Raw genomic sequence first — 21,143 nt, forward strand, 5'->3', positions numbered from 1 at the left:
AGAAAATTCTCTTTTCCCAAGAAGGGAAATCTTAATAATAGGAACTTTGGTCTTATCCAAAGGTTAATTTATTTACTTTAATGATGTTATGATTTACAAAGAGATAAAAATTTTGAATTCTTTCAGTTGTTATTAAGAGCTGAAAAATAGAGCAACATTTATGAACAAGAAAATTGACAGGAAGGGGTCATTTAATTCATTGCTTCATCTGTTCTACCAATTGTTTTTACACTTTTCTACTTCTTTAGACTAATCTTAGGTTAAAGTCTATTCAAATTCTGGTTTTAAGAGTTATTTTTCTTGTAAAGCATGAATTAAAGTTTAACAAGTTGTGGATCCATCCATAATACCAATCAACATTTAGTTTGAGTTATTATCTGGAATCTAATAAGTTTATCAGTGAATAATCATCTCCACACAAGGTAATGACATAAACTAAACTCCATTCCTGTTCATGCGCATTTTATAGCAAGTAATAACATAAATGCACCAATTAGATCTTCAATAATGAATAGAAAGTAGGGGGTAGTTAGATTATATCCTGTCAAATAATAAGAACTTGGTTTGCCAAGCATCTCATAGGGCTATTGGATCTAAAACTTCAGTTGAATAAGAACCACCTGGAGTGCTTATTAAAATACAGATTTGCCAGTCCTAATTATTTCAGAAATGTAGGGATGGAGTCTGGGAACCAGAATGTTCAGTAAGAACTCCAGGTGTTGTTAATGCACTTAGTATTATCAGGTCTAGGATAGGGTAGGCTGACCATAGGCCACAAGTTACCTGGGATATACTCCCTTTACTTCTGTGGTCTTGTGTATTTATTTATAGTGTCCCTTCACACTCAAGTGTCTAAGATTGGGTCAGAACTTAGATAGTTAGACCTATATAAAAACTATAATTTAGGGACTGACATAGGGAAGTTTCATTATTGGCTTCATGATTGCTGCTTGAATTGAAGAGTGTTATCCACAGAAACACAGAGAGCTAGCTGCTAAGCAAAATACTGAAGTGTCTTCCATGCTCTCACCTCTCTATTTTGAATTTCCGAGCTGTTTTACATCCTAAACTCCCTGGATTAGAGTGTGCTCATGCTTCCTGATGATGCAAAAGATAAATTCATTGCTAGATGTTCATGGATCTTCTGAAAATTTGCATGTGATGATAGCCCATATTCAGGAGAAAATAAATATTAATATAAAGGACAAAAATTACCAATTATATCAATACAGCCATCAATAATAAAGAAAAAATTTATAATTATAGAAGACATAGTAATTCTTTTTTTTTAAAGATTTTATTTATTTATTCGACAGAGAGAGACAGCCAGCGAGAGAGGGAACACAAGCAGGGGGAGTGGGAGAGAAAGAAGCAAGCTCCTAGCAGAGGAGCCTGATGTGGGGCTCGATCCCAGAACCCCGGGATCACGCCCTGAGCCGAAGGCAGATGCTTAAGGACTGTGCCACCCAGGCACCCCAGACATAGTAAATTCTTAATAATACTAACTCTAAGAGACTAAAGGGGGGGGTTAAATACCTAGCACTCCTCAATCCATATAATCCACATAACATACAATCAAATACCTGGGCCCAATTCATTTAATTCATTGATTCATCTATTCTACTAAATTGCTTTTATACCTTTCTACTTCTTTAGACTGACCTTAGGTTAGAGTCTGTTCAAATTCTGCACTCTTTCATGTGCAAGGACAGTGATATCTGAAGATTTAAGTCTCGATTTAGGGTGAATTATGCTGACAGACATGGACAGGATTGACCACAGGAGTTCAGAGAATACTCAAGTTTTGAAAGAAATATAATGAAAAGAGGGGCCCCTGGGGGCACAGTCAGTGGAGCAGTGGACTCTTGATTTCGGGTCAGGTCATGATCCCGGGGTCTTGACATTGGCCTTGTGTTGGGCTCTGGGCTCAGCAAGGAGTCAGCTGAAGTTTCTCTCTCCCTCTCCTTCTGCCCCCACCCTGTGCTTGCTCACTTGTTTTCTCTCTCTCAAAAATAAATAAATACATATTTTTTTAAAAAAGAAATATAATGAAAAGAAAAAAGATTACTTTGTAATATACACAAATCATGTCCTCTATAAGGGAAAAGAAAAAATTACTGAAATATATTATTTAAGTGAATTTTACTTGCACTTTCAGGGCTTTATTGTGGCTCTATTCTCAAAGCTACTCTGATTTTGCTCTGCTGAGTTTTTAATTAAGGAATACCTTGTTAAAAATCTAACACGATAAAAAATACTGGAATAGAAAAATAGGTCACATAACAAAACTCAACCTAAGTACAATGAAGTTTCTCAAATATAAATTAGAAAACAAAAACTTGGACTAAAGACATAAGTGTGAAGAACCACCAATCTGAAAGTCACATGCCACAATTCAGGAAATATAAGTTTAACATGCAATGAGTTTAAAGGTGCGATCGATTCATCTACAGATTTCTGTTTTTCAGAATATTGAGAAAAAAGTAAATCATCATCTCCACTGATAGGGGTAACTTTTTAAAGTTATAGACTGAATTTCAAGAAAATTCAAAGTGTAGAATGTACATTATGTCTAATGCACAATATATACTAACAAAAATTTCAGTAAAAAGGAGAAAGTCTCCTGCAGAAAGAAAGTACCTGACAGGAAGTATTTTCTCCAATATCATATAAAAGATGAATTTCAAGAAATTTTCTAAATGTAAAAAAGATTCTCAATCAATACACTGTCAAGCATATAAAAACATATTTTTCTAAAGTTGGAATGAGAGTTATATTTCTAACATTTGTTGTCAGAATTAGAGTCCTAAGGTAAAGTAACTGCTTTCTAGTGTATACTGAAATTTATTCATTGAAATAATAAACACTGAGTAGTGCTGGCCAACCATCTCTCCAGTCTCCATCCAGAGAAAGGTAGAAAACGACAGTTATATATTTCCGCTTTGCGGTTTCTTATAAACAGTAGAATTATATACTAAAGTACCATGCAAACTTTAGAAATGAGGGGCACCTGATGGCTCAGTCGGTGAAGAGGTTAAGCGACTACCTTCTGCTCCTGTCATGATCCCAGGTTCCTGGGATCCAGCTCCCCCGCATCGGGAGGAGGGAGTCAGCTGGAGTCTGCTCCTCCTCCTCCTTCTGTCTCTCCCTTCTCTTGTGCGCGCCTGCTCTCTTTATCTCAAATAACTCAGTAGGATCTTTTTTTTTTTAAGAAATGAATAAATGATAGAGTGGTGTTGAAGTATACTTAATGTGTAGCAATTAAGTTGTTTTTCACTGAATAGTTTTCAGGTACAGTGCCAGCGCGGCTTTAAGAATTCAATACGACTCCCGTGACAGGTTTTAAATGAAACTGATTCAGCACCCAATAAATATTTACTCGATGTATGCTTTTTAACGATTCGTAATTGTAAGTACAAACACAAAAGGCAGGTATAAACTTAAAGTATTCAATTTCCGAATAATAAATTACAAAATATTGCCAGATCTCTAGAATAAATGAGTAAATACTATTTAAAAGCACCGTCTGAAAATAAGAATGTCTTTCACACTTCAAAAATAAATGTATAAATGAATAAAATATTTGAGCAACCCACCTTTCCAGAAGACTCCAAAGAAGCTTGTGGATCTTCCGTTGTATTTAGAGATCCAGGACACGGAGGAAGGCTGGGGCTGAAGGCCATGAGGTCGGTCTTGGGCGGGCCCTCCCCAGAGCACACCCTCTGCCGCCTCTGCTGCGAGTATGACCAGCTCCCCACCGCGCTGGAGCACACGAGCGTGGGCTTGCCAGGCCCGCACGCGCCCTCCGTGGGCGGCGCCGAGCACCGCAGCGCCGTGTACAGCAGCAGCGTCAGCACCAACAGGCTGGACACGGCGCAGATGGCGACGATCAGGTACACGTTGACATCCACCAGCGCCGCCTCCGCGCCCGCCGCGCCCGCCAATACCCGCGACGACGCCTTTGGCGCCTGGCCGCTCTCCACCAGCGACAGCAGCACAGTGGCCGTGGCCGTCAGCGCCGGCTCGCCGTGGTCCTTCACCAGCACCAGCAGGCGCTGGCGCGCCGAGTCCGCCTCGTCCAGGGTGCGCGTCGTGCTGATCTCGCCCGTGTACAGCGCCACGCGGAACGGGCTGCGCGCGCCACCCGCCGCCGGCTGCAGCTCATACGACAGCCACGCGTTGTAGCCAGAGTCCGCGTCCACCGCGCGCACCTTCGCCACCACGTGGCCCGCGCCCACCGACCGCGACACCAGCTCGCTCAGCGCGCCGCCCGCGCCGCCCGCCCCAGGCCGCGGCAGCAGCGCGGGCGCGTTGTCGTTCTCGTCCAGCACGAACACCTGCAGCGTCACGTTGCTGCCCAGCGGAGGCACGCCCGCGTCGCGCGCGCTCACTTGGAACTGCAGCAGCTCCAGCTCCTCGTGGTCCAGCGGCTGCAACGCGTACACCTTGCCGCTCTCCGCGTGCACCGACACGTAGCTCGACAGCGCACGCTCGCCCACGCGCCGCTCCACCAGCGAGTAGGACACCAGCGCGTTCTCCTGCGCGTCGGCGTCGCGCGCAGACACCGTGAAGATGTGGCAGCCGGGCGGGTTGTTCTCCTTCACGAACACGGTGTATTCGGGCTGCGCGAATGCCGGTGCGTTGTCGTTCACGTCGGCCACTTCCACGGACACGCTAGCTGTGGTGGACAGCGAAGGCGAGCCTCCGTCCCGCGCGGTCACTACTAGAACATAGTTCGCCACGCTCTCGCGGTCCAGGGCGCTTTCCAGCACCAGCGAATAGTAATTTTTGAAGGTGGACACCAGCTTGAAGGGGACATGGGGTGTTAGTGAGCAAATCACCTCCCCATTAGCTCCAGAATCTCGGTCAGACACGTTAATCAAGGTGATGACTGTGCCCGGCTGAGCATTCTCTGAGATAGGGAGAGACAGGGAAGTAACAGTCAACTCTGGAGCATTATCATTAGCGTCCAAAACTTGCACATGAACTGTACAGTGACCAGCTAGTGGTAGGGAGCCTTTATCGATAGCTTCTACTCGAAGTTTGTAGGTTTTACTTTCTTCAAAATCGATATGTCCTATTGCTATAATTTCTCCACTTACGGCATCTATGTAGAACTTAGATTTTATATCTGGGGAAACATCACTAGAGAATGAGTAAATAATGTCCCCATTCAAGCCTTCATCCAAATCTGAGGCGTTAAGCTTAATTACCAAAGTTCCATTGGGAACATTTTCTGGTAATTTCACAGCATATAGTGTTCTGTCGAAAGCTGGGGCATTGTCATTGGCGTCCAGCACTTTGATGAATAACTGAACGGTGCCGGTCAGCTCAGGTTTGCCTCTATCAGTGGCCATGAGCAATAAATGAAGTTCTGGAGACTGTTCCCTGTCTAAAGGTTTCCGTAATACAAGTCCAAGAGGTTTTACCTGTTCGTCATTTGTTGGTACGTCCAGAGAGAAAAACTCGTTGGGGCTCAGTCTGTAAGTCAACAGAGCGTTCTCCTCGATATCTGCGTCGGAAGCGCCCTCTAGTGGAAACCGAGAGTCAAGCATCCTGGATTCAGCTATAAATAGATTCTTTTGTGTCTGGGGGAACTCAGGCGGGTTGTCGTTAATGTCCTTCACCTCCACCTCTACATGGAAAACCTGCAGCGGCCTGTCCACGATCACCTCCAGGTGGATGCTACACTCCAGACTCCGCCCGCACAGCGCCTCCCGGTCGATCCGAGAATTCACAAACAAAATGCCATTCTGCAGATTTACCTCCAGAAGGTCCCTGTGGCCTTTGGACGCCACCCGGAACAGGCGTGGCACCAGCTCCGCCAGCTCCAGCCCCAAGTCCTGGGCGATACGTCCGACGAACGTGCCGTGTTTGGCCTCCTCCGGGACCGAATAGTGGATCTGGCCGCTTGTGCTCTCCCAGGCTTTGAGAATTATGAAAAACAGCAGTAGATGCCGGTGCCCCCGGTCGCCTCGACTCGAGTACACCATTTCAAATTAATTGATTTTTTAAATTCAAATCGTAACTTGTCTCAAAATTTGGAAGAATCTTCTTATCTCTTCCTTGCTATCCTGAAGTGCTCGCCATTGTTCGACATCCGCGTAGAGAGAGTGAAGTCTTTCCAATAGGAAAAGGGATGACTTAGTTTTGTCTTGAATGAGAAAATTTCGCGGTAAAGAGCGACATCATGTGGCCAAATAGTAAGTACGAACTACAAATATCAACTTTTTATTAATAATTGTGAAGTTTTATTTTAACCGTTGATTTTTTTCCCCGTTCAGTTTTGTTAAAGCACAGGACAACGCTTCTCATGTTTGCTGAAAGCATTAAGAGACAACTTCTAAACATTTAGTGTGACTGTTACTGTGGTCCCCTTATGCCTTGAAAATGCGTTTTCTCACAGTTTTAAAATAAAAATAAAAATAAAAATCTGACAAAGCGAATCACAGCAGGAACACTAAGTTTTAAAATATTTTGGTCAGAGTTCAGGTATACTCCATTTTCTTAGATTTCTGTTAAGAAAACTCTTGGTCTCTCTAGGGACCCAAGATCCCAAGTATTTACTAATGGAAGAAAAACTTAGAAGAGTTGTTTGTTTTTAGGAAGCAAGTGATATAAGCAACTAATTCATATGCTTCTCCTGAGAAAACACAGTAGTAGAAGGTTTAGGGGATCATTTGTACTAAGGAGGAATCATTTGTAGTAAGAGAATTTTGCATGGAGGAAGTATTCTGAATTTTTCTTTTCGTCAGAATTTATAAACTCTCTTCAAAAGTTCAAGGTTCTTATCTCTGTATTCTTTCCATCCTTTCTAAGCTCCACATTTTATGAATATCTACCTGTTTTTACAACCTCCAATTTTAGATTATGTATTTCATAACATAAATTTACTTTCATTAGATGAATGTTGGTACTCATCTGTCATACTTACGGTAGTCCTTTAATCAAGTTTGGGGTGTTTTATCCTTTTTAATTTTACTTCACAGAGCAGCTTTTCTTGAATGTTTCATTCCTATGTTTCCAAGTGCAAATTAAATAATTACACTTGTATTGCTTTCCAATTTTGATTATCTGCCTAAATGAGTTTTTTCCAACTTGTATATGTTTTTAATTAGCACAAAAATGGACGATAAAACCACATAGGCATACCATTTATATAGTAACACTAAGAGCATGTACACATTTTAAAACCACATTTCTCACAATTAATTGTCTTCAATACCATTTAGTCATATAATTTTACTGGCATAGGTTTATAAAAATGTTTAAGACTGGTTGGTAGTCTAGTCTTAACTTAGATTTCCTTTTAAAGTGGAGAATAGGGGAGCTAGTTATGAGTTAAACAGTATTTTAGGATAGCATGTTGACTATAAATTCAAAAGGTACATTGATATCAAACAGTAAATAGGAATATAACTTATTTAAGCCTACTGGTTCACATTTTTTGAAGCACCCTCATTTGTTTAAAGTTAAGTACTAGAAAGTTAAGTCTATTGTGGACATATTAGTCCAACTAGTTGGGGGCTGCAGGGGTGAACTATGTGACCATCCAAATCAGAGCCTGATTTAGAGTTAAAAAATCAAACTACATAACAAAAAAGTTACAGTCATGGGTAACATAATCAGTCACTCCGATAATACAGCTTCCAAAGCTCACATCATCCTGGTGACTCTCCTTTACTGTTTTGACTTACACATACCTTTATTTTTTTTACTTTTTAAAAAAGATCTTATTTATTTATCTGAAAGAGAGAGAGATCGCGAGCAGGGGGGAGGGGTAGAGGGAGAAGCAGGCTCCCCACCGAGCAGGGAGCCCAACAGGGGCCTCAATCCCAGGACCTTGGTATCATGACCTGAGCTGAAGGCAGATGCTTAACTGACTAAGCCACCCAGAAGTCCATAACTTCGTTTAAATAAGCAAAAAATATAAATGTTCACCAAAATTCTGGAAGTCACTGAATTCAATTCTGAATGATAATATCAATTCTGAATGATAGTTTTGGCATTTGATATTACAGTCACTTTTATTACAAATATTTTCTTCATTCTAGGTCAAGGTGAGGTAAAATAGGAAGAATATGATTCCCAAATGCAGAGTCTTGAGTCATGAAGCATGCAGCTGAATGCTCACATGCATGAGGCAAAGCTGCCTTTGCTAGGCTGTAATATGTCGCAGCTCAGCATGACCTTGAAGTCCTTTTTTTTTTTTTTCAGAAAGAGAGAGAGGGGGCATGCAAGCATGTGCACATGTAAGCATGGGTGGGAGGACAGAGGGAGAGGGAGAGAGGGAATCTTAAGCAGGTTCCACACTGGGCTCCATCTCATGACGCTGAGATCATAACCTCAGGCGAAATCAAGAGTCAGAAGCTTAACTGACTGAGCCACCCATGTGCCCCTGAAAGTCCTTCTTGAGAGAGGGTTTCCAGAATGCATTGCTTGCTCCAGGATGATTTGGTTGAAGATTGGTTACACTAGTAATTGTCTTTCCGCATTGCCCAGTTCTACCGAGATTGCAACTCTGTTTTTGTTTTGAAAACCTTGTCCGAAGGGGTCTGTTGCCATGTTTCAATTTTCTGTTCCAACCATGTTCAGTGGCAATGAGTTGGCATTAATCACCAGGGCCACAAGAGAACCTGGGACTTCCTTGCTGTGGGATGGCATTCTCAAAGGGGGCACCACTTAGAGGCCACCAAATGGAGCCCAACATGAAGTTCCACAACCTGCTGGCCCTCCACTGTGCTTCTGCCTCCTGACTCTGCCCAAATGAGTTTTAAATATTGCTGCTATCCTGGATTATTTCAACAGCTTCTTATTGTGTTATCTTGCCACAACCCCATTTATCCTTCACTAAATCCTGACAGTCACCTTCCTGAAACACACCTTTTATTACTGTTGTTTCATACTTGTAGTTTTCACATGACTTTAGAGGTGAGTCAAAATTTCTTAGTCTGGTATTCTAACTTAACCAAGAACTTTTTCTCATATTACTTTTCCTGCCTTATCTCATATTCCTTCCTGTAAGAACCATGTTTTGACCAAAGCAGACTATTCTGTTTCTAGACACATTGGGGTTTTCTGTGTACTCATTTACTTAAGTTTGTCTGTTCCCAGGAATGCCCGTCATGTTCAGTATTCTCTTAGAGGGAACGTCTCCATTTTAAAAAAAGATTTTATTTATTTGTTTGTTTGTTTGTTTAGGGAGAAAGAGAATCTCAAGCAGACTCCACTATGAGAGTGGAGCCTGATGAGAGGCTTGACATTCTCCAGAATAGTTCACATACTGGGTCACAAATCAGTCCTCAACAAATATGGAAAAACTGAAATCATGCCTTGCACCTTTTCTAACCACAACACTATGAAACTACAAGTCATCCATAAGAAAACATTTGGAAAGACCACAAACACATGGAGGTTAAACAATATGTTGCTAAACAATGAATGGGTCACCCAGGAAATCAAAGAGAGTAAAAAAAAAGTACGTGAAAATTAAAACATGATGGTCCAAAACCTTTGGGATGCAGCAAAGGCAGTCTTAAGAGGGAAGTTGTTAATAATACAGGCCTACCTCAAGAAGCAAGAAAAACCTCAAATAAATAGCCTAACCTTACACCTAAAAGAGCATCAGAAAGAGGGAAATAATAAACATTAGAGCAGAAATAAATGTTAGAGAAACTAAAAAAGCAGAACAGATCAATGAAACCAGAAGTCGGTTCTTTGAAAAGATTAATAAAATTGATAAACTTCTAGCCAGACTTAGCAAAAAGAGAAGGGACCCAAATTTTTAAAAATCACAAATGAGAGAGGAGAAATAACAACCAAAACCACAGAAATACAATTTTAGGAGAATATTATGAAAAACTATATGCCAACAAATTGGACAACCTTAAAAAGATGGATAAAACCCTACGAACATATAAACTACCAAAACTGAAACGGGAAGAAATAGAAAACTTGAACAGGCCAATCACCAGTAAAGAAATTGAATCAGTAATCAAAAAATTCCCAATAAACAAAAGTTCAGGGCCAGATGGCTTCAAGGAAAATTCTACCAAAGATTTAAAGAAGAGTTAATACATATTCTTCCCAAACTATTCCAAAAAAAGAATAGAATTCTATGAGGCTAGGGGCACCTGGGTGGCTCAGCTCTTAAGCATATGCCTTTGGCTCAGGTCATGATCCCAGGGTCCTGGGATGAGCCCCTCATCGGGCTCCCTGCTCATCGGGAAGCCTGCTTCTCCCTCTCCCACTCCCCTTGCTTGTGTTCCCTCCCTCACTGTCTCTCTCTGTCAAATAAATAAAATCTTTAAAAAAAAAAAGAAAGAAAATTCTATGAGGCTAGCATTACCCTGATGACAAAACCAGATAAAGACTCCACTGAAGAAAAGAACTACAGGCCAATATTTCCGATGAACATAAATGCAAAAATTCTCAATAAAATACTAGCAAACCAAATCCAACAATACATTAAAAAAATCATTCACCACGATCAAGTAAGATTTATTTCTGGGTTGAAAGAGTGGTCCAATTTCTACAAATCAATCAACATGAAACACCACATTAACAAAAGAAAAAATAAGAACCATATGATCCTTTCAGTAGATGCAGAAAAAGCATCTGACAAAGTACATGATAAAGGCCCTCAACAAAGTAGGTTTAGAGGGGACATTCCTCAACATAATAAAGGTCATCTATTAAAAACCCACAGCTAATATCATCCTTGATGAGGAAAAACTGAGAGCTTTTCCTCTATGGTCAAGAACAAGACAAGGATGTCCACTCTTACCACTGTTACTTAATATAGTACTGGAAGTCCCAACCACAGCAATCAGGGAAAAAAAGGAAATAAAAGGCATCCGAATTAGCAAGGAAGAAGTAAAATTTTCATTATTTGCAGATGATATGATAATCTATATAGAAAACCCAACAGACTCCACCAAATAATTGCCATAACTGATAAATGAATTCAGTGAAGTCACAAAATACAAAATCAATGTACAGAAATCTGTTGCATTTCTATATACCAATAATGAAGCAGCAGAAAGAAATTGAATAACCAAGCCCATTTACAACTGCACCAAAACCAGTAAGATACCTAGGAATAAACCTAACTAAAGAGGTGAAAGACATGTACTCTGAAAACCGTAAAACACTGATGAAAAAAATTGAAGATGACAAAAATGTAAAGAAAATGTCAATACTACCCAAAGCAATCTAAACATTTAAAGCAGTCCATATCATAAGATCAGCAGCATTCTTCACACAGATAGAAAAAACAATCCTGTAATTTGTATGGAATGAAAAAAGATCCCGAATAGCCAAAGCAAGCTTGAACAGCAAAGCTGGAGGCATCACAATTCCGGACTTCGAGTTATATTACAAAGCTGTAGTGATCAAGATAGTATGGGATTGGCACAAAAAAAGAAACAGAGACCAACAGAACACAATAGAAAATCCAGAAATGAACCCACAACTATATGGTCAATTAATCTTCGACAAAGCAGGAAAAAATATCCAATGGGGAAAAAGACAGTCTCTTCAAGAGATGGTATTGAAAAAATTGGACAGCAATATGCAAAAGAATGAAACTAGACCATTTTCTTACAGAAAATAATACACAAAAATAAATTCAAAGTGGGTTACAGACCTAACCGTGAGACTCGAAACCATAAAAATCCTAGAGAACACGAGCTGTAACATCTTTGACATAGGCATAGCAATTTCTTTCCAGATATATCTCCTGAGGCCAGAGAAATAAAAGCAAAAACTCCTGGGACTTCATCAAGATAAAAAAGGTCCTACACAGTGAAGGATTCAATCAACAAAACTAAGAGGCAGCCTACAGAATGGAAGAAGATATTTGCATATGACATTTCTGATAAAGGGATGGTATCCAAAATATATTAAGTATTAAAAAACTCAACACCTAAAAATGAAAAATCCACTTGAAAATTGGCAGAAAGCATGAATAGACATTTTCCCAAAGAAGACATACAGATGGCCAAGAGGCACATAAAAAAAATACTCAACATCACTAATTATCAGGGAAACACAAATCAAAACTACAATGAGGGGCGCCTGGGTGGCACAGAGGTTAAGCGTCTGCCTTCGGCTCAGGGCGTGATCCTGGCGTTCTGGGATCGAGCCCCACATCAGGCTCCTCCGCTATGAGCCTGCTTCTTCCTCTCCCACTCCCTCTGCTTGTGTTCCCTCTCTCGCTGGCTGTCTCTATCTCTATCGAATAAATAAATAAAAAATCTTTAAAAAAAAAACTACAATGAAATATCACCTCAACCTGTCAGAATGGCTAAAATCAACAACACAAGAAACAACAGGTATTGGCCAGGATGGGAAGAAAGAGGAACCCACTTTCAGTGTGGGTGGGAACGCAAACTGGTGCAGCCAGCTCTGGAAAACAGCATGGAGTTTCATCAAAAGGTTAAAAAATAGAACTTCCTTACCATCCAGCAATTGCACTACTGGGTATTTACCCAAAGGATACAGAAATACAGATTCAAAGTGATACACGCACCCTGATGTTTATAGCAGCATTATCCATAATAGTCAAAAATGGAAACAGCTCAGGTGTCCAATGACTGATGAATGGATAAAGAAGATGTGATACACATGTATATACACAATGGAATATTACTCAGCATGAAAAAGAATGATATCTTGCCATTTTCAGCAATGTGGATGGAGCTCGAGAAGTATCACGCTAAGCGAAATAAGTCAAAGACAAAGACCATATGATTTCACTCATATATGGAATTTAAGAAACAAAACAAATGAGCACAGGGGAGAAAAAGAGCGAAAGAGAAAGAGGGAGAGAGGCAAGACGAGAAACAGACTCCTAACTATGGAGAATGAGCTGATGGTTACCAGAGGGGAGGTGGGTGGATGATGGGTTAAATAGATGACCCCAATTAAGGAGTCCACTTGTGATGAACACCAGATATTATATGAAAGTGCTAAATCTGTAAATTGTACACCTAAAACTAACATAACACTGTATGTTAACTAACTGGAATTTAAATAAAAACTTGTTTTAATCTTCATTTTAGAGAGAGAGAGACAGCGAACTAGCAGGGAGCCCAATGCTGACTGGATCCCATGACACTGGGATCATGATCTGAGCAGAAGGCAGATGCTTAACCAACTGAGCCACCCAGGCACCAAAATAAAAAACTTTTTAAAAAGAAGAAATATCTCCATGAAAAGCAACACACCAAATGAAATTCAAATATAAGAGATTTGCAGTGTCTGAGCAATACAGATTTTATATGAATTTACTTGATCAAAGTGCAATTTCCCTTGAATTTCTATTTAATGGCTATTTGGATCAAATGCAAAGAAATGAAAATTCTACATAAATAATTAGAAAAAACACTACTACTTATGCATATTAAAAATGTACCACAAATAGGTCTAATGTCTGATTCCAGTTTAAATTAAGACTAATAACAAACTACATAGATTACAATAGTTAACAGAAAAATGAACAGATTATATTAAGCAAATTTATTCAAATTTTTAAAAATTGAAAAACGTAAAAAGAAATTCTACGGAAACAATATTTCATGTGTGTATTCACTGTTAATTATGAAAATCCAGACTTACCTTGGCACAATGCTCATCATTTAAATCCTGTTGCTCGCTCATATCACCGACTACCACACAAGGTGGATGACTGGGGCTGAAGGCCATGAGGTCGGTCTTGGGCGGGCCCTCCCCAGAGCACACCCTCTGCCGCCTCTGCTGCGAGTACGACCAGCTCCCCACCGCGCTGGAGCACACCAGCGTGGGCTTGCCAGGCCCGCACGCGCCCTCCGTGGGCGGCGCCGAGCACCGCAGCGCGGTGTACAGCAGCAGCGTCAGCACCAACAGGCTGGACACGGCGCAGATGGCGACGATCAGGTACACGTTGACATCCACCAGCGCCGCCTCCGCGCCCGCCGCGCCCGCCAACACCCGCGACGACGCCTTTGGCGCCTGGCCGCTCTCCACCAGCGACAGCAGCACAGTGGCCGTGGCCGTCAGCGCCGGCTCGCCGTGGTCCTTCACCAGCACCAGCAGGCGCTGGCGCGCCGAGTCCGCCTCGTCCAGGGTGCGCGTCGTGCTGATCTCGCCCGTGTACAGCGCCACGCGGAACGGGCTGCGCGCGCCACCCGCCGCCGGCTGCAGCTCATACGACAGCCACGCGTTGTAGCCAGAGTCCGCGTCCACCGCGCGCACCTTCGCCACCACGTGGCCCGCGCCCACCGACCGCGACACCAGCTCGCTCAGCGCGCCGCCCGCGCCGCCCGCCCCAGGCCGCGGCAGCAGCGCGGGCGCGTTGTCGTTCTCGTCCAGCACGAACACCTGCAGCGTCACGTTGCTGCCCAGCGGAGGCACGCCCGCGTCGCGCGCGCTCACTTGGAACTGCAGCAGCTCCAGCTCCTCGTGGTCCAGCGGCTGCAGCGCGTACACCTTGCCGCTCTCCGCGTGCACCGACACGTAGCTCGACAGCGCACGCTCGCCCACGCGCCGCTCCACCAGCGAGTAGGACACCAGCGCGTTCTCCTGCGCGTCGGCGTCGCGCGCAGACACCGTGAAGATGTGGCAGCCGGGCGGGTTGTTCTCCCTCACGAACACCGTGTACTCGGGCTGTGCGAATGCCGGCGCGTTGTCGTTCACGTCGGCCACTTCCACGGACACGCTGGCCGTGGCGGAGAGCGAAGGCGAGCCTCCGTCTCGTGCTGTCACCACCAGCTCATAGTTCGCCACGCTCTCTCGGTCCAGGGCGCTTTCCAGCACCAGCGAATAGTAATTCTTGAAGGTGGACACCAGCTTGAAGGGGACATGGGGTGTTAGTGAGCAGGTCACTTGCCCGTTGGCACCGAAGTCGAGATCTGACACGCTAATTAGGGCAATAACAGTACCTAATTGAGCGTCCTCTCGGATAGGCAAGGATAAGGAAGTCAATGCAATCTGAGGGACATTATCATTTTTATCCAAAACTTTCAATAAAACAGTGCAATGTCCAGCCATGGGTGGGTGGCCTTTGTCCGTCGCGTCAATACGAATTTTGTATAAATTTAATTTTTCAAAATCTAAATTCCCTTTAGTTACTATTTCTCCAGTATTTGGATCTATTCTAAACTGGTCTCTAACCACGGTTGGAACAAGGCTATTGAAAGAGTATGAAATTTCACCATTCACTCCTTCGTCCCGATCAGAAGCATTCAGTCTGATGACTACTGTTCCGTTGCCGGAGTTTTCAAAGATCCTTACTTCATATTCAGTTTGTTCGAAACTGGGAGCATTGTCATTCACGTCCAGCACAGTGACCAGCAGCTGAACAGTGCCAGTGAGCTCAGGTTTGCCTTCGTCGGTGGCTGTCAGCAGTAAGTTATGTTCGGGAGCTTCCTCTCTGTCCAAGGATTTCCTTAGCACGAGCCCAATTTGTGTATTGTCATCACTGTTTGTTTTCACATCTAGGGCGAAGTATTCGCTGGAACTGAGTTTATAGGTTAAGAGGGAATTCAAGCCAACATCCGCATCTGACGCGCCCTCTAGTGGAAACAGAGAATCTGGCAGCCTTGATTCGTAAATCAGCACTCTTTGTTCCTTTAAACGAAACACCGGCGCGTTGTCGTTAATGTCCTTCACCTCCACCTCCACATGAAAAACCTGCAGCGGCCTGTCCACGATCACCTCCAGGTGGATGCTACACTCCAGACTCCGCCCGCACAGCTCCTCCCGGTCGATCCGAGAATTCACAAACAAAATGCCATTCTGCAGATTTACCTCCAGAAGGTCCCCGTGGCCTTTGGACGCCACCCGGAACAGGCGTGGCACCAGCTCCGCCAGCTCCAGCCCCAAGTCCTGGGCGATGCGGCCGACGAAGGTGCCGTGTTTGGCCTCCTCCGGGACCGAGTAGTGGACCTGGCCGCTGCCCTCCTCCCACGCTGCAAGGAGCAGAAGCGAGAGCAGCAGATACTGAGATCCCAGTCGGCCTTCCAGGGTAATAACCATGTCAAATACTTGTTTTATTTCCATCAGAAGATCTTGTCTCGCAATTAAGATGAAATCTGTATGATCCCAAGTCTGTTAATCCAATTCTTCTGCTCCTGACATCACTGAGCACTCGTGGAACTAATCAGTAATAGGAGGAGTGGATTTTGCATACTGTAATAACTAGATTGACTTCATGGTAGACAGCGACATCATGCGGCTTCAAAGGGTAAGAAATGAACTCACATAACCGCGCTAAGCTGTAGTCCTCTAAGTTAAAAAAAGAAAAATCTTATTTTGCCTTACTTTAATAGTAAATCTCCTTATGTTCGTAATTTGCAGAGCCAGTTTCATCTCGTCTGATTTCTTTTATTAGTTTAGAGCAGGGTGAGGAATCAGATAATTCATAGCAAAACAACTTCTCTCACAATAATTTAATTACTGTTACCAACCAGTTCAGAAAATTTGTGATCTTAAGTAGTCTGGGAATTAGAAGTGCAAACTATACTACACTCTGTGTGTAGAGAAGAAACATGTGCATATATTTCTGTTATAGGACATGCTACTATATTTTGCTCTGAGAAAATAATGGAATGTAATTTTAAATTAACAAATTTTATCCAGATTTTTAAAACCTTATAGATTATTGAAGTCCATTCTTTCTTTCTTTGATGAATATTAAATACTCCCAAGGCTGTTTCTTTTATTTAATAATTGAAGAGGAAAATTATAGTGCATATTCTTTACAGCATTTCTAAGTTTTCCTGCAGTTTATATTGGGCCTCCTCCTCAAAACACTTCCCTTCACATACTTCATCACTGCAAATTCTAGTGGAATATCTACCCATAACTCTTTAATGCTCTGATCCTTCAGCTGCTCCTAAATGAGCTCATCCTTTTCTCTCAATCTCAACTTTGTATATGCTTTCCTTTAAGTGCTCTCATCCACTTCCAGTGTCTCAAATAAGACTTTTACTGAAGGTATTCCCAAACCCACATCTTCCTCCCCCCTTTCTATGGTTCTCTTTTTTAAAAAAAGATTTTATTTTTATTTTTTTGTTTTTAGAGAAAGAGACAGCAGAGAGAAAGAGAGAGAGAGAGCGCACCAGTGAGCAGTGAGGAGGAGCAAAGAGAGAGGGAGAAGCAGGCTCCCTGCTGAGCAGGGAGTGATCTGTGGGGCATGATCCTATGGGATCATGACCTGAGCCAAAGGCAGACACTTAACCGCTTAACCGACTGAGCCACCCAGGTGCCCCCCTTTCTATGGTTCTAATTGTTATTTTCACCCATGCAGGCTGATGACTCCCAGAAAATAATTTGATTACAGTTTGAAGATTATGAAGAGATATCATTACTAACCCCCATGGCATGAACATTCTACATGTCACCTATATGAATTTTTTATTAGTCCTCCTCCCTTACCTGCCTTATTCAAAATCTGTCAACAGTCCATCTGTCTTTTCACATACTACCCTATTTATCTTCATGAATACAGCTATTATTGAATTGCACTAAAGGTAGAAATTCCATGACAGTAGAGTCACTTCTACACAACCTGAGATGCAATCACAAGTCAACATTTCCAGTGTTATTTTTAACTACTCTCCAATGTGAATTCTATTTTGCAGACAATCTAGATCACTTCCTTGTCTTCTTCCTCAGCACAACCTTTGTTCAAGGTGTTTCTAAAATTACCTCCATCTTTACGTGTGAAAATGTTATCCCGATACCAAAATGAAGCCCAAATGTCAATTTTACCATGAATTTATCTGTAATATTATCAATTGGAGATGATCAAACTCTTCCTCAAAATGAGGCACACACACAAAAAAGACTTTTCAAATGGACACTTGCCAACACCCACCCCCCAAAATTCTGATATACTTGTAAAACCTCACAGCAACTGTAATAATACAAAGCTCCCCACCACTATGAGAAGCTTCATCTTAAACGAATTGACCCAGATCTCTGTAATACTCCCCATCACTGAATTTCTATTGCTGCCATTTTGGGTAAACAAAGAGTTCATGTGCTAACCAATAATATCTCCCAAAATGAAATTTCCCTTTGCTTGCAGGAAGATAAGCCTTGACAAAAGATATATTAGTTTGCAGGGTTTTCTTTTTTTAAGCCCAATGCAGGGCTTGAACTCACGACCCTGACATCAAGACCTGAGCCGAGATCTAGAACCTGCCACTTAACCAACTGAGCTACCCAGGCACCCCTAGCTTGCAGTCTAATTGTTAAAAGTTTTCTATAGTGGTTAAGATTTTTCATAAATTTTGGTCTATGTGAAGAGTCTCTTTGAATTTCTACTTTAAAATTAGCTAATTAGGGGCATCTGGGTGGCTCAGTTGGTTAAGTGTCTGACTTCAGCTCAGGTCATGATCTCTAAGATTGAGCCCCTTGTGGGGAATCCTTGTTCAGCAGGGAGTCTTCTCCCTCTCCCTTTGCCACTCGCTACCCCCCCCATTTGTGCTCCTTCTCTCTATCAAATAAATAATTAAACTATTTAAAAAATAAAAATAAAACTAGCTAATTAAAGTTAACTATCAAATCTCTATTGCAGTTCCTAGGAATTTCTAGAAGAGTGATATATAATCCAATTAATTGGGACTTTTGTAATAATCCTGCTTATCGGCTCCCAGTAGAAAATTATGCAATGTTACTGAAATCCTTCCTATAAAATAAACATGGAAAAGGAGGGGTGTCTGGGTAGCTCAGTTGGTCAAGCCTCTGCCTTTGGCTCAGGTCATGATCCTGGAGTTCAGGGATCAAGCCTAATGTGGGGATCCCTGCTCAGCAGGGAGTCTGCTTCTCCCTCTGACCCTAGCCCCCCTCATACTCTCTCTTCACTCTCTCTCTCAAATAAATAAATAAAATCTTTTTAAAAACACGGAAAAGGAAAATATTGGTCTTCTCATAAGAAATAGCTTATGTATTTGTTCATTTATTTACTCAAATACTTCATTCCAGTCAAGGAAGAAGATTATGTAGAGAAAAACTTTAGTCAATTTATGGACAGCTTCCTCTCCCAGCAAAGAAATATTTCAGTTACAATATAAATAAAGAGTTTATATTTTAAAAATAACTTAATTTTTTCAAAAGCTGACAAGTGTTAACTTCAAATTTAGGGGTGAGAACTCCCTCTCAATTTACAGAGCTTCCTCAAAGTAATACAGTACTAGAAATATTTAAATAGTATGATACAACTATGATACAATTAAATACATGTGAGAATGTAAGAAATAGCCAAAGTAATAAAAAGTAAATTAAATTTTTATCATATGAAATGTGGAACATTTGAGATAGAGACTGCTTTTGCCTATGGTAAAATCAAATGTACAGCTTTGTTATAAAGAATTGCCTTGATAAACAACAAACCCAAGAGAAGATTTTGTATCATGGTACTAATTTTTTTAATCTGAAAACAAAAAGCAACAATAAATACCAATAAAGAGCACAGGCATTAATTTCTCTTATATCAGCCATTGCAACATTTTTCTAGGTATGTCTCTTGAGGCCAGTAAAAGAAAAGTGAAATTAAACTATTGGGACTACATCAAAATAAAAAGCTTCTGCATAGCAAAGGAAACTATCAACAAAACTAAAGAAAGACCAACTGAATGGGAAAGATATTTGCAAATGACATGTCCAATAAATGGTTAGTATCTAAAAATATAAAGAACTTGTGTAACTCAACACCTAAAAACCAAATAATCCAATTAAACTGGGCAGAAAACATGAACAGACATTTCTCCAAAGAAGGTATTCAGATGGCTAACCAACACATAAAAAGATGCTCAACATCACTCATCCTCAGGGAAATGCAAATCAAAACTACAATAAGATGTCACCTCACGCCTGTCAGAACGGCTAAAATCAACACAAGAAACAACAGGTGTTAGCGAGGATGTTAGTGAGAAAAAGGAACCTTCATGCACTGTTGGTGAGAATGCAAACTGGCACAGCCACTATGGAAGACTGTAAGCAGGTTCCTCAAGATATTAAAAATAGAACTACCCTATGATCCAGTAATTCCACTACTGGGTATTAACCCAAAGAATATGAACACTATGCTGAAGGGATATATGCACCCCTATGTTTATTGCAGGATTAATTACAATAGCCAAATTACAAAAGCATCTCAAGTGACCATCAAAAGATGAATGGATAAAGATGTGAGATATATATATATAATGAAATATTACTCAGCTATTAAAAACTAAAGACATCTTGCTATTAGCAACAACATCGATGGATCTAGAAAGTATAATGCTAAGAGAAATAAGTCAGAGAAAGACAAATACCATATGATTTCACTCATATGTGGAATTTAAGAAAGAAAACAAATGAAAAAAAGAGACAAACCAAAAGAGACTCTTAACTATAGAGAACAAACTGATAGTTACCAGAGTGGAGGGGGGGATTGGGGAATGGGTGAAATAGGTGAAGGGGATTAAGAGTACACTTGCCATGATGATCCCTGAATAACGTATAGAAATGTTGAATCACTATATTGTACATCTGAAACTAACATAACACTGTATGTCAATACATACATAAACACATACATAAACTCATCACTGTGTTCTAAAGCAAGAACGATTTTAAAAAGTTTAGGAGAATTTTACTGGTGAATTTTGTTATTGAATTTTAGACATAACAGTATTAGATAATGATTCAGTCTTATCTGAGTATAAACAATTTGTGAGGTATTACTTAATCTCAGGCAGTCTACTCTTACCAAGTTTGTGAAAGACCTCCATGTTGCTAAGCTCTGGAAGAAATATAATGCAAGCCAATGTGCAATTAAAAATGTTCAAGGAGGGGCATCTGGGTGGCTCAGTCAGTTAAAAGGCTGCCTTCAGGGGCGCCTGGGTAGCTCAGCGGTTAGGCGTCTGCCTTCGGCTCAGGGTGTAATCCCGGCATTCTGGGATTGAGCCCCACATCAGGCTCCTCCGCTGTGAGCCTGCTTCTTCCTCTCCTACTCCCCCTGCTTGTGTTTCCTCTCTCGCTGGCTGTCTCTATCTCTGTCAAATAAATAAATAAAATCTTAAAAAAAAAAAAAAAAGGCTGCCTTCGGCTCAGGTCATGATCCCAGGGTCCTGGGATCGAGCCCCACTCGGCTCCTTGCTCAGTGGGGA

At 41.6% G+C, this 21,143-nt stretch overlaps 1 protein-coding gene and 1 pseudogene across 1 annotated transcript; both read right to left on the reverse strand.

Moving 5' to 3' along the window:
- Positions 1-1,237: 1,237 nt before the first annotated feature.
- Positions 1,238-13,451, reverse strand: LOC123790252 (protocadherin alpha-7 pseudogene; annotated as a pseudogene).
- A 117-nt stretch (positions 13,452-13,568) lies between these two features.
- On the reverse strand, positions 13,569-21,136 carry LOC123790253 (protocadherin alpha-6-like). Its single transcript, XM_045794481.2, has one exon. The coding sequence runs from the start codon at positions 16,039-16,041 to the stop codon at positions 13,597-13,599; it is 2,445 nt and encodes an 814-aa protein (XP_045650437.1). The 5' UTR covers positions 16,042-21,136; the 3' UTR covers positions 13,569-13,596.
- Positions 21,137-21,143: the final 7 nt, after the last annotated feature.

This window comes from Ursus americanus, chromosome 5, assembly GCF_024610735.1.
Source record: "Ursus americanus isolate L20-20 chromosome 5, mUrsAme1.1.p, whole genome shotgun sequence".
NCBI classification, from domain to species: domain Eukaryota; kingdom Metazoa; phylum Chordata; class Mammalia; order Carnivora; family Ursidae; genus Ursus; species Ursus americanus.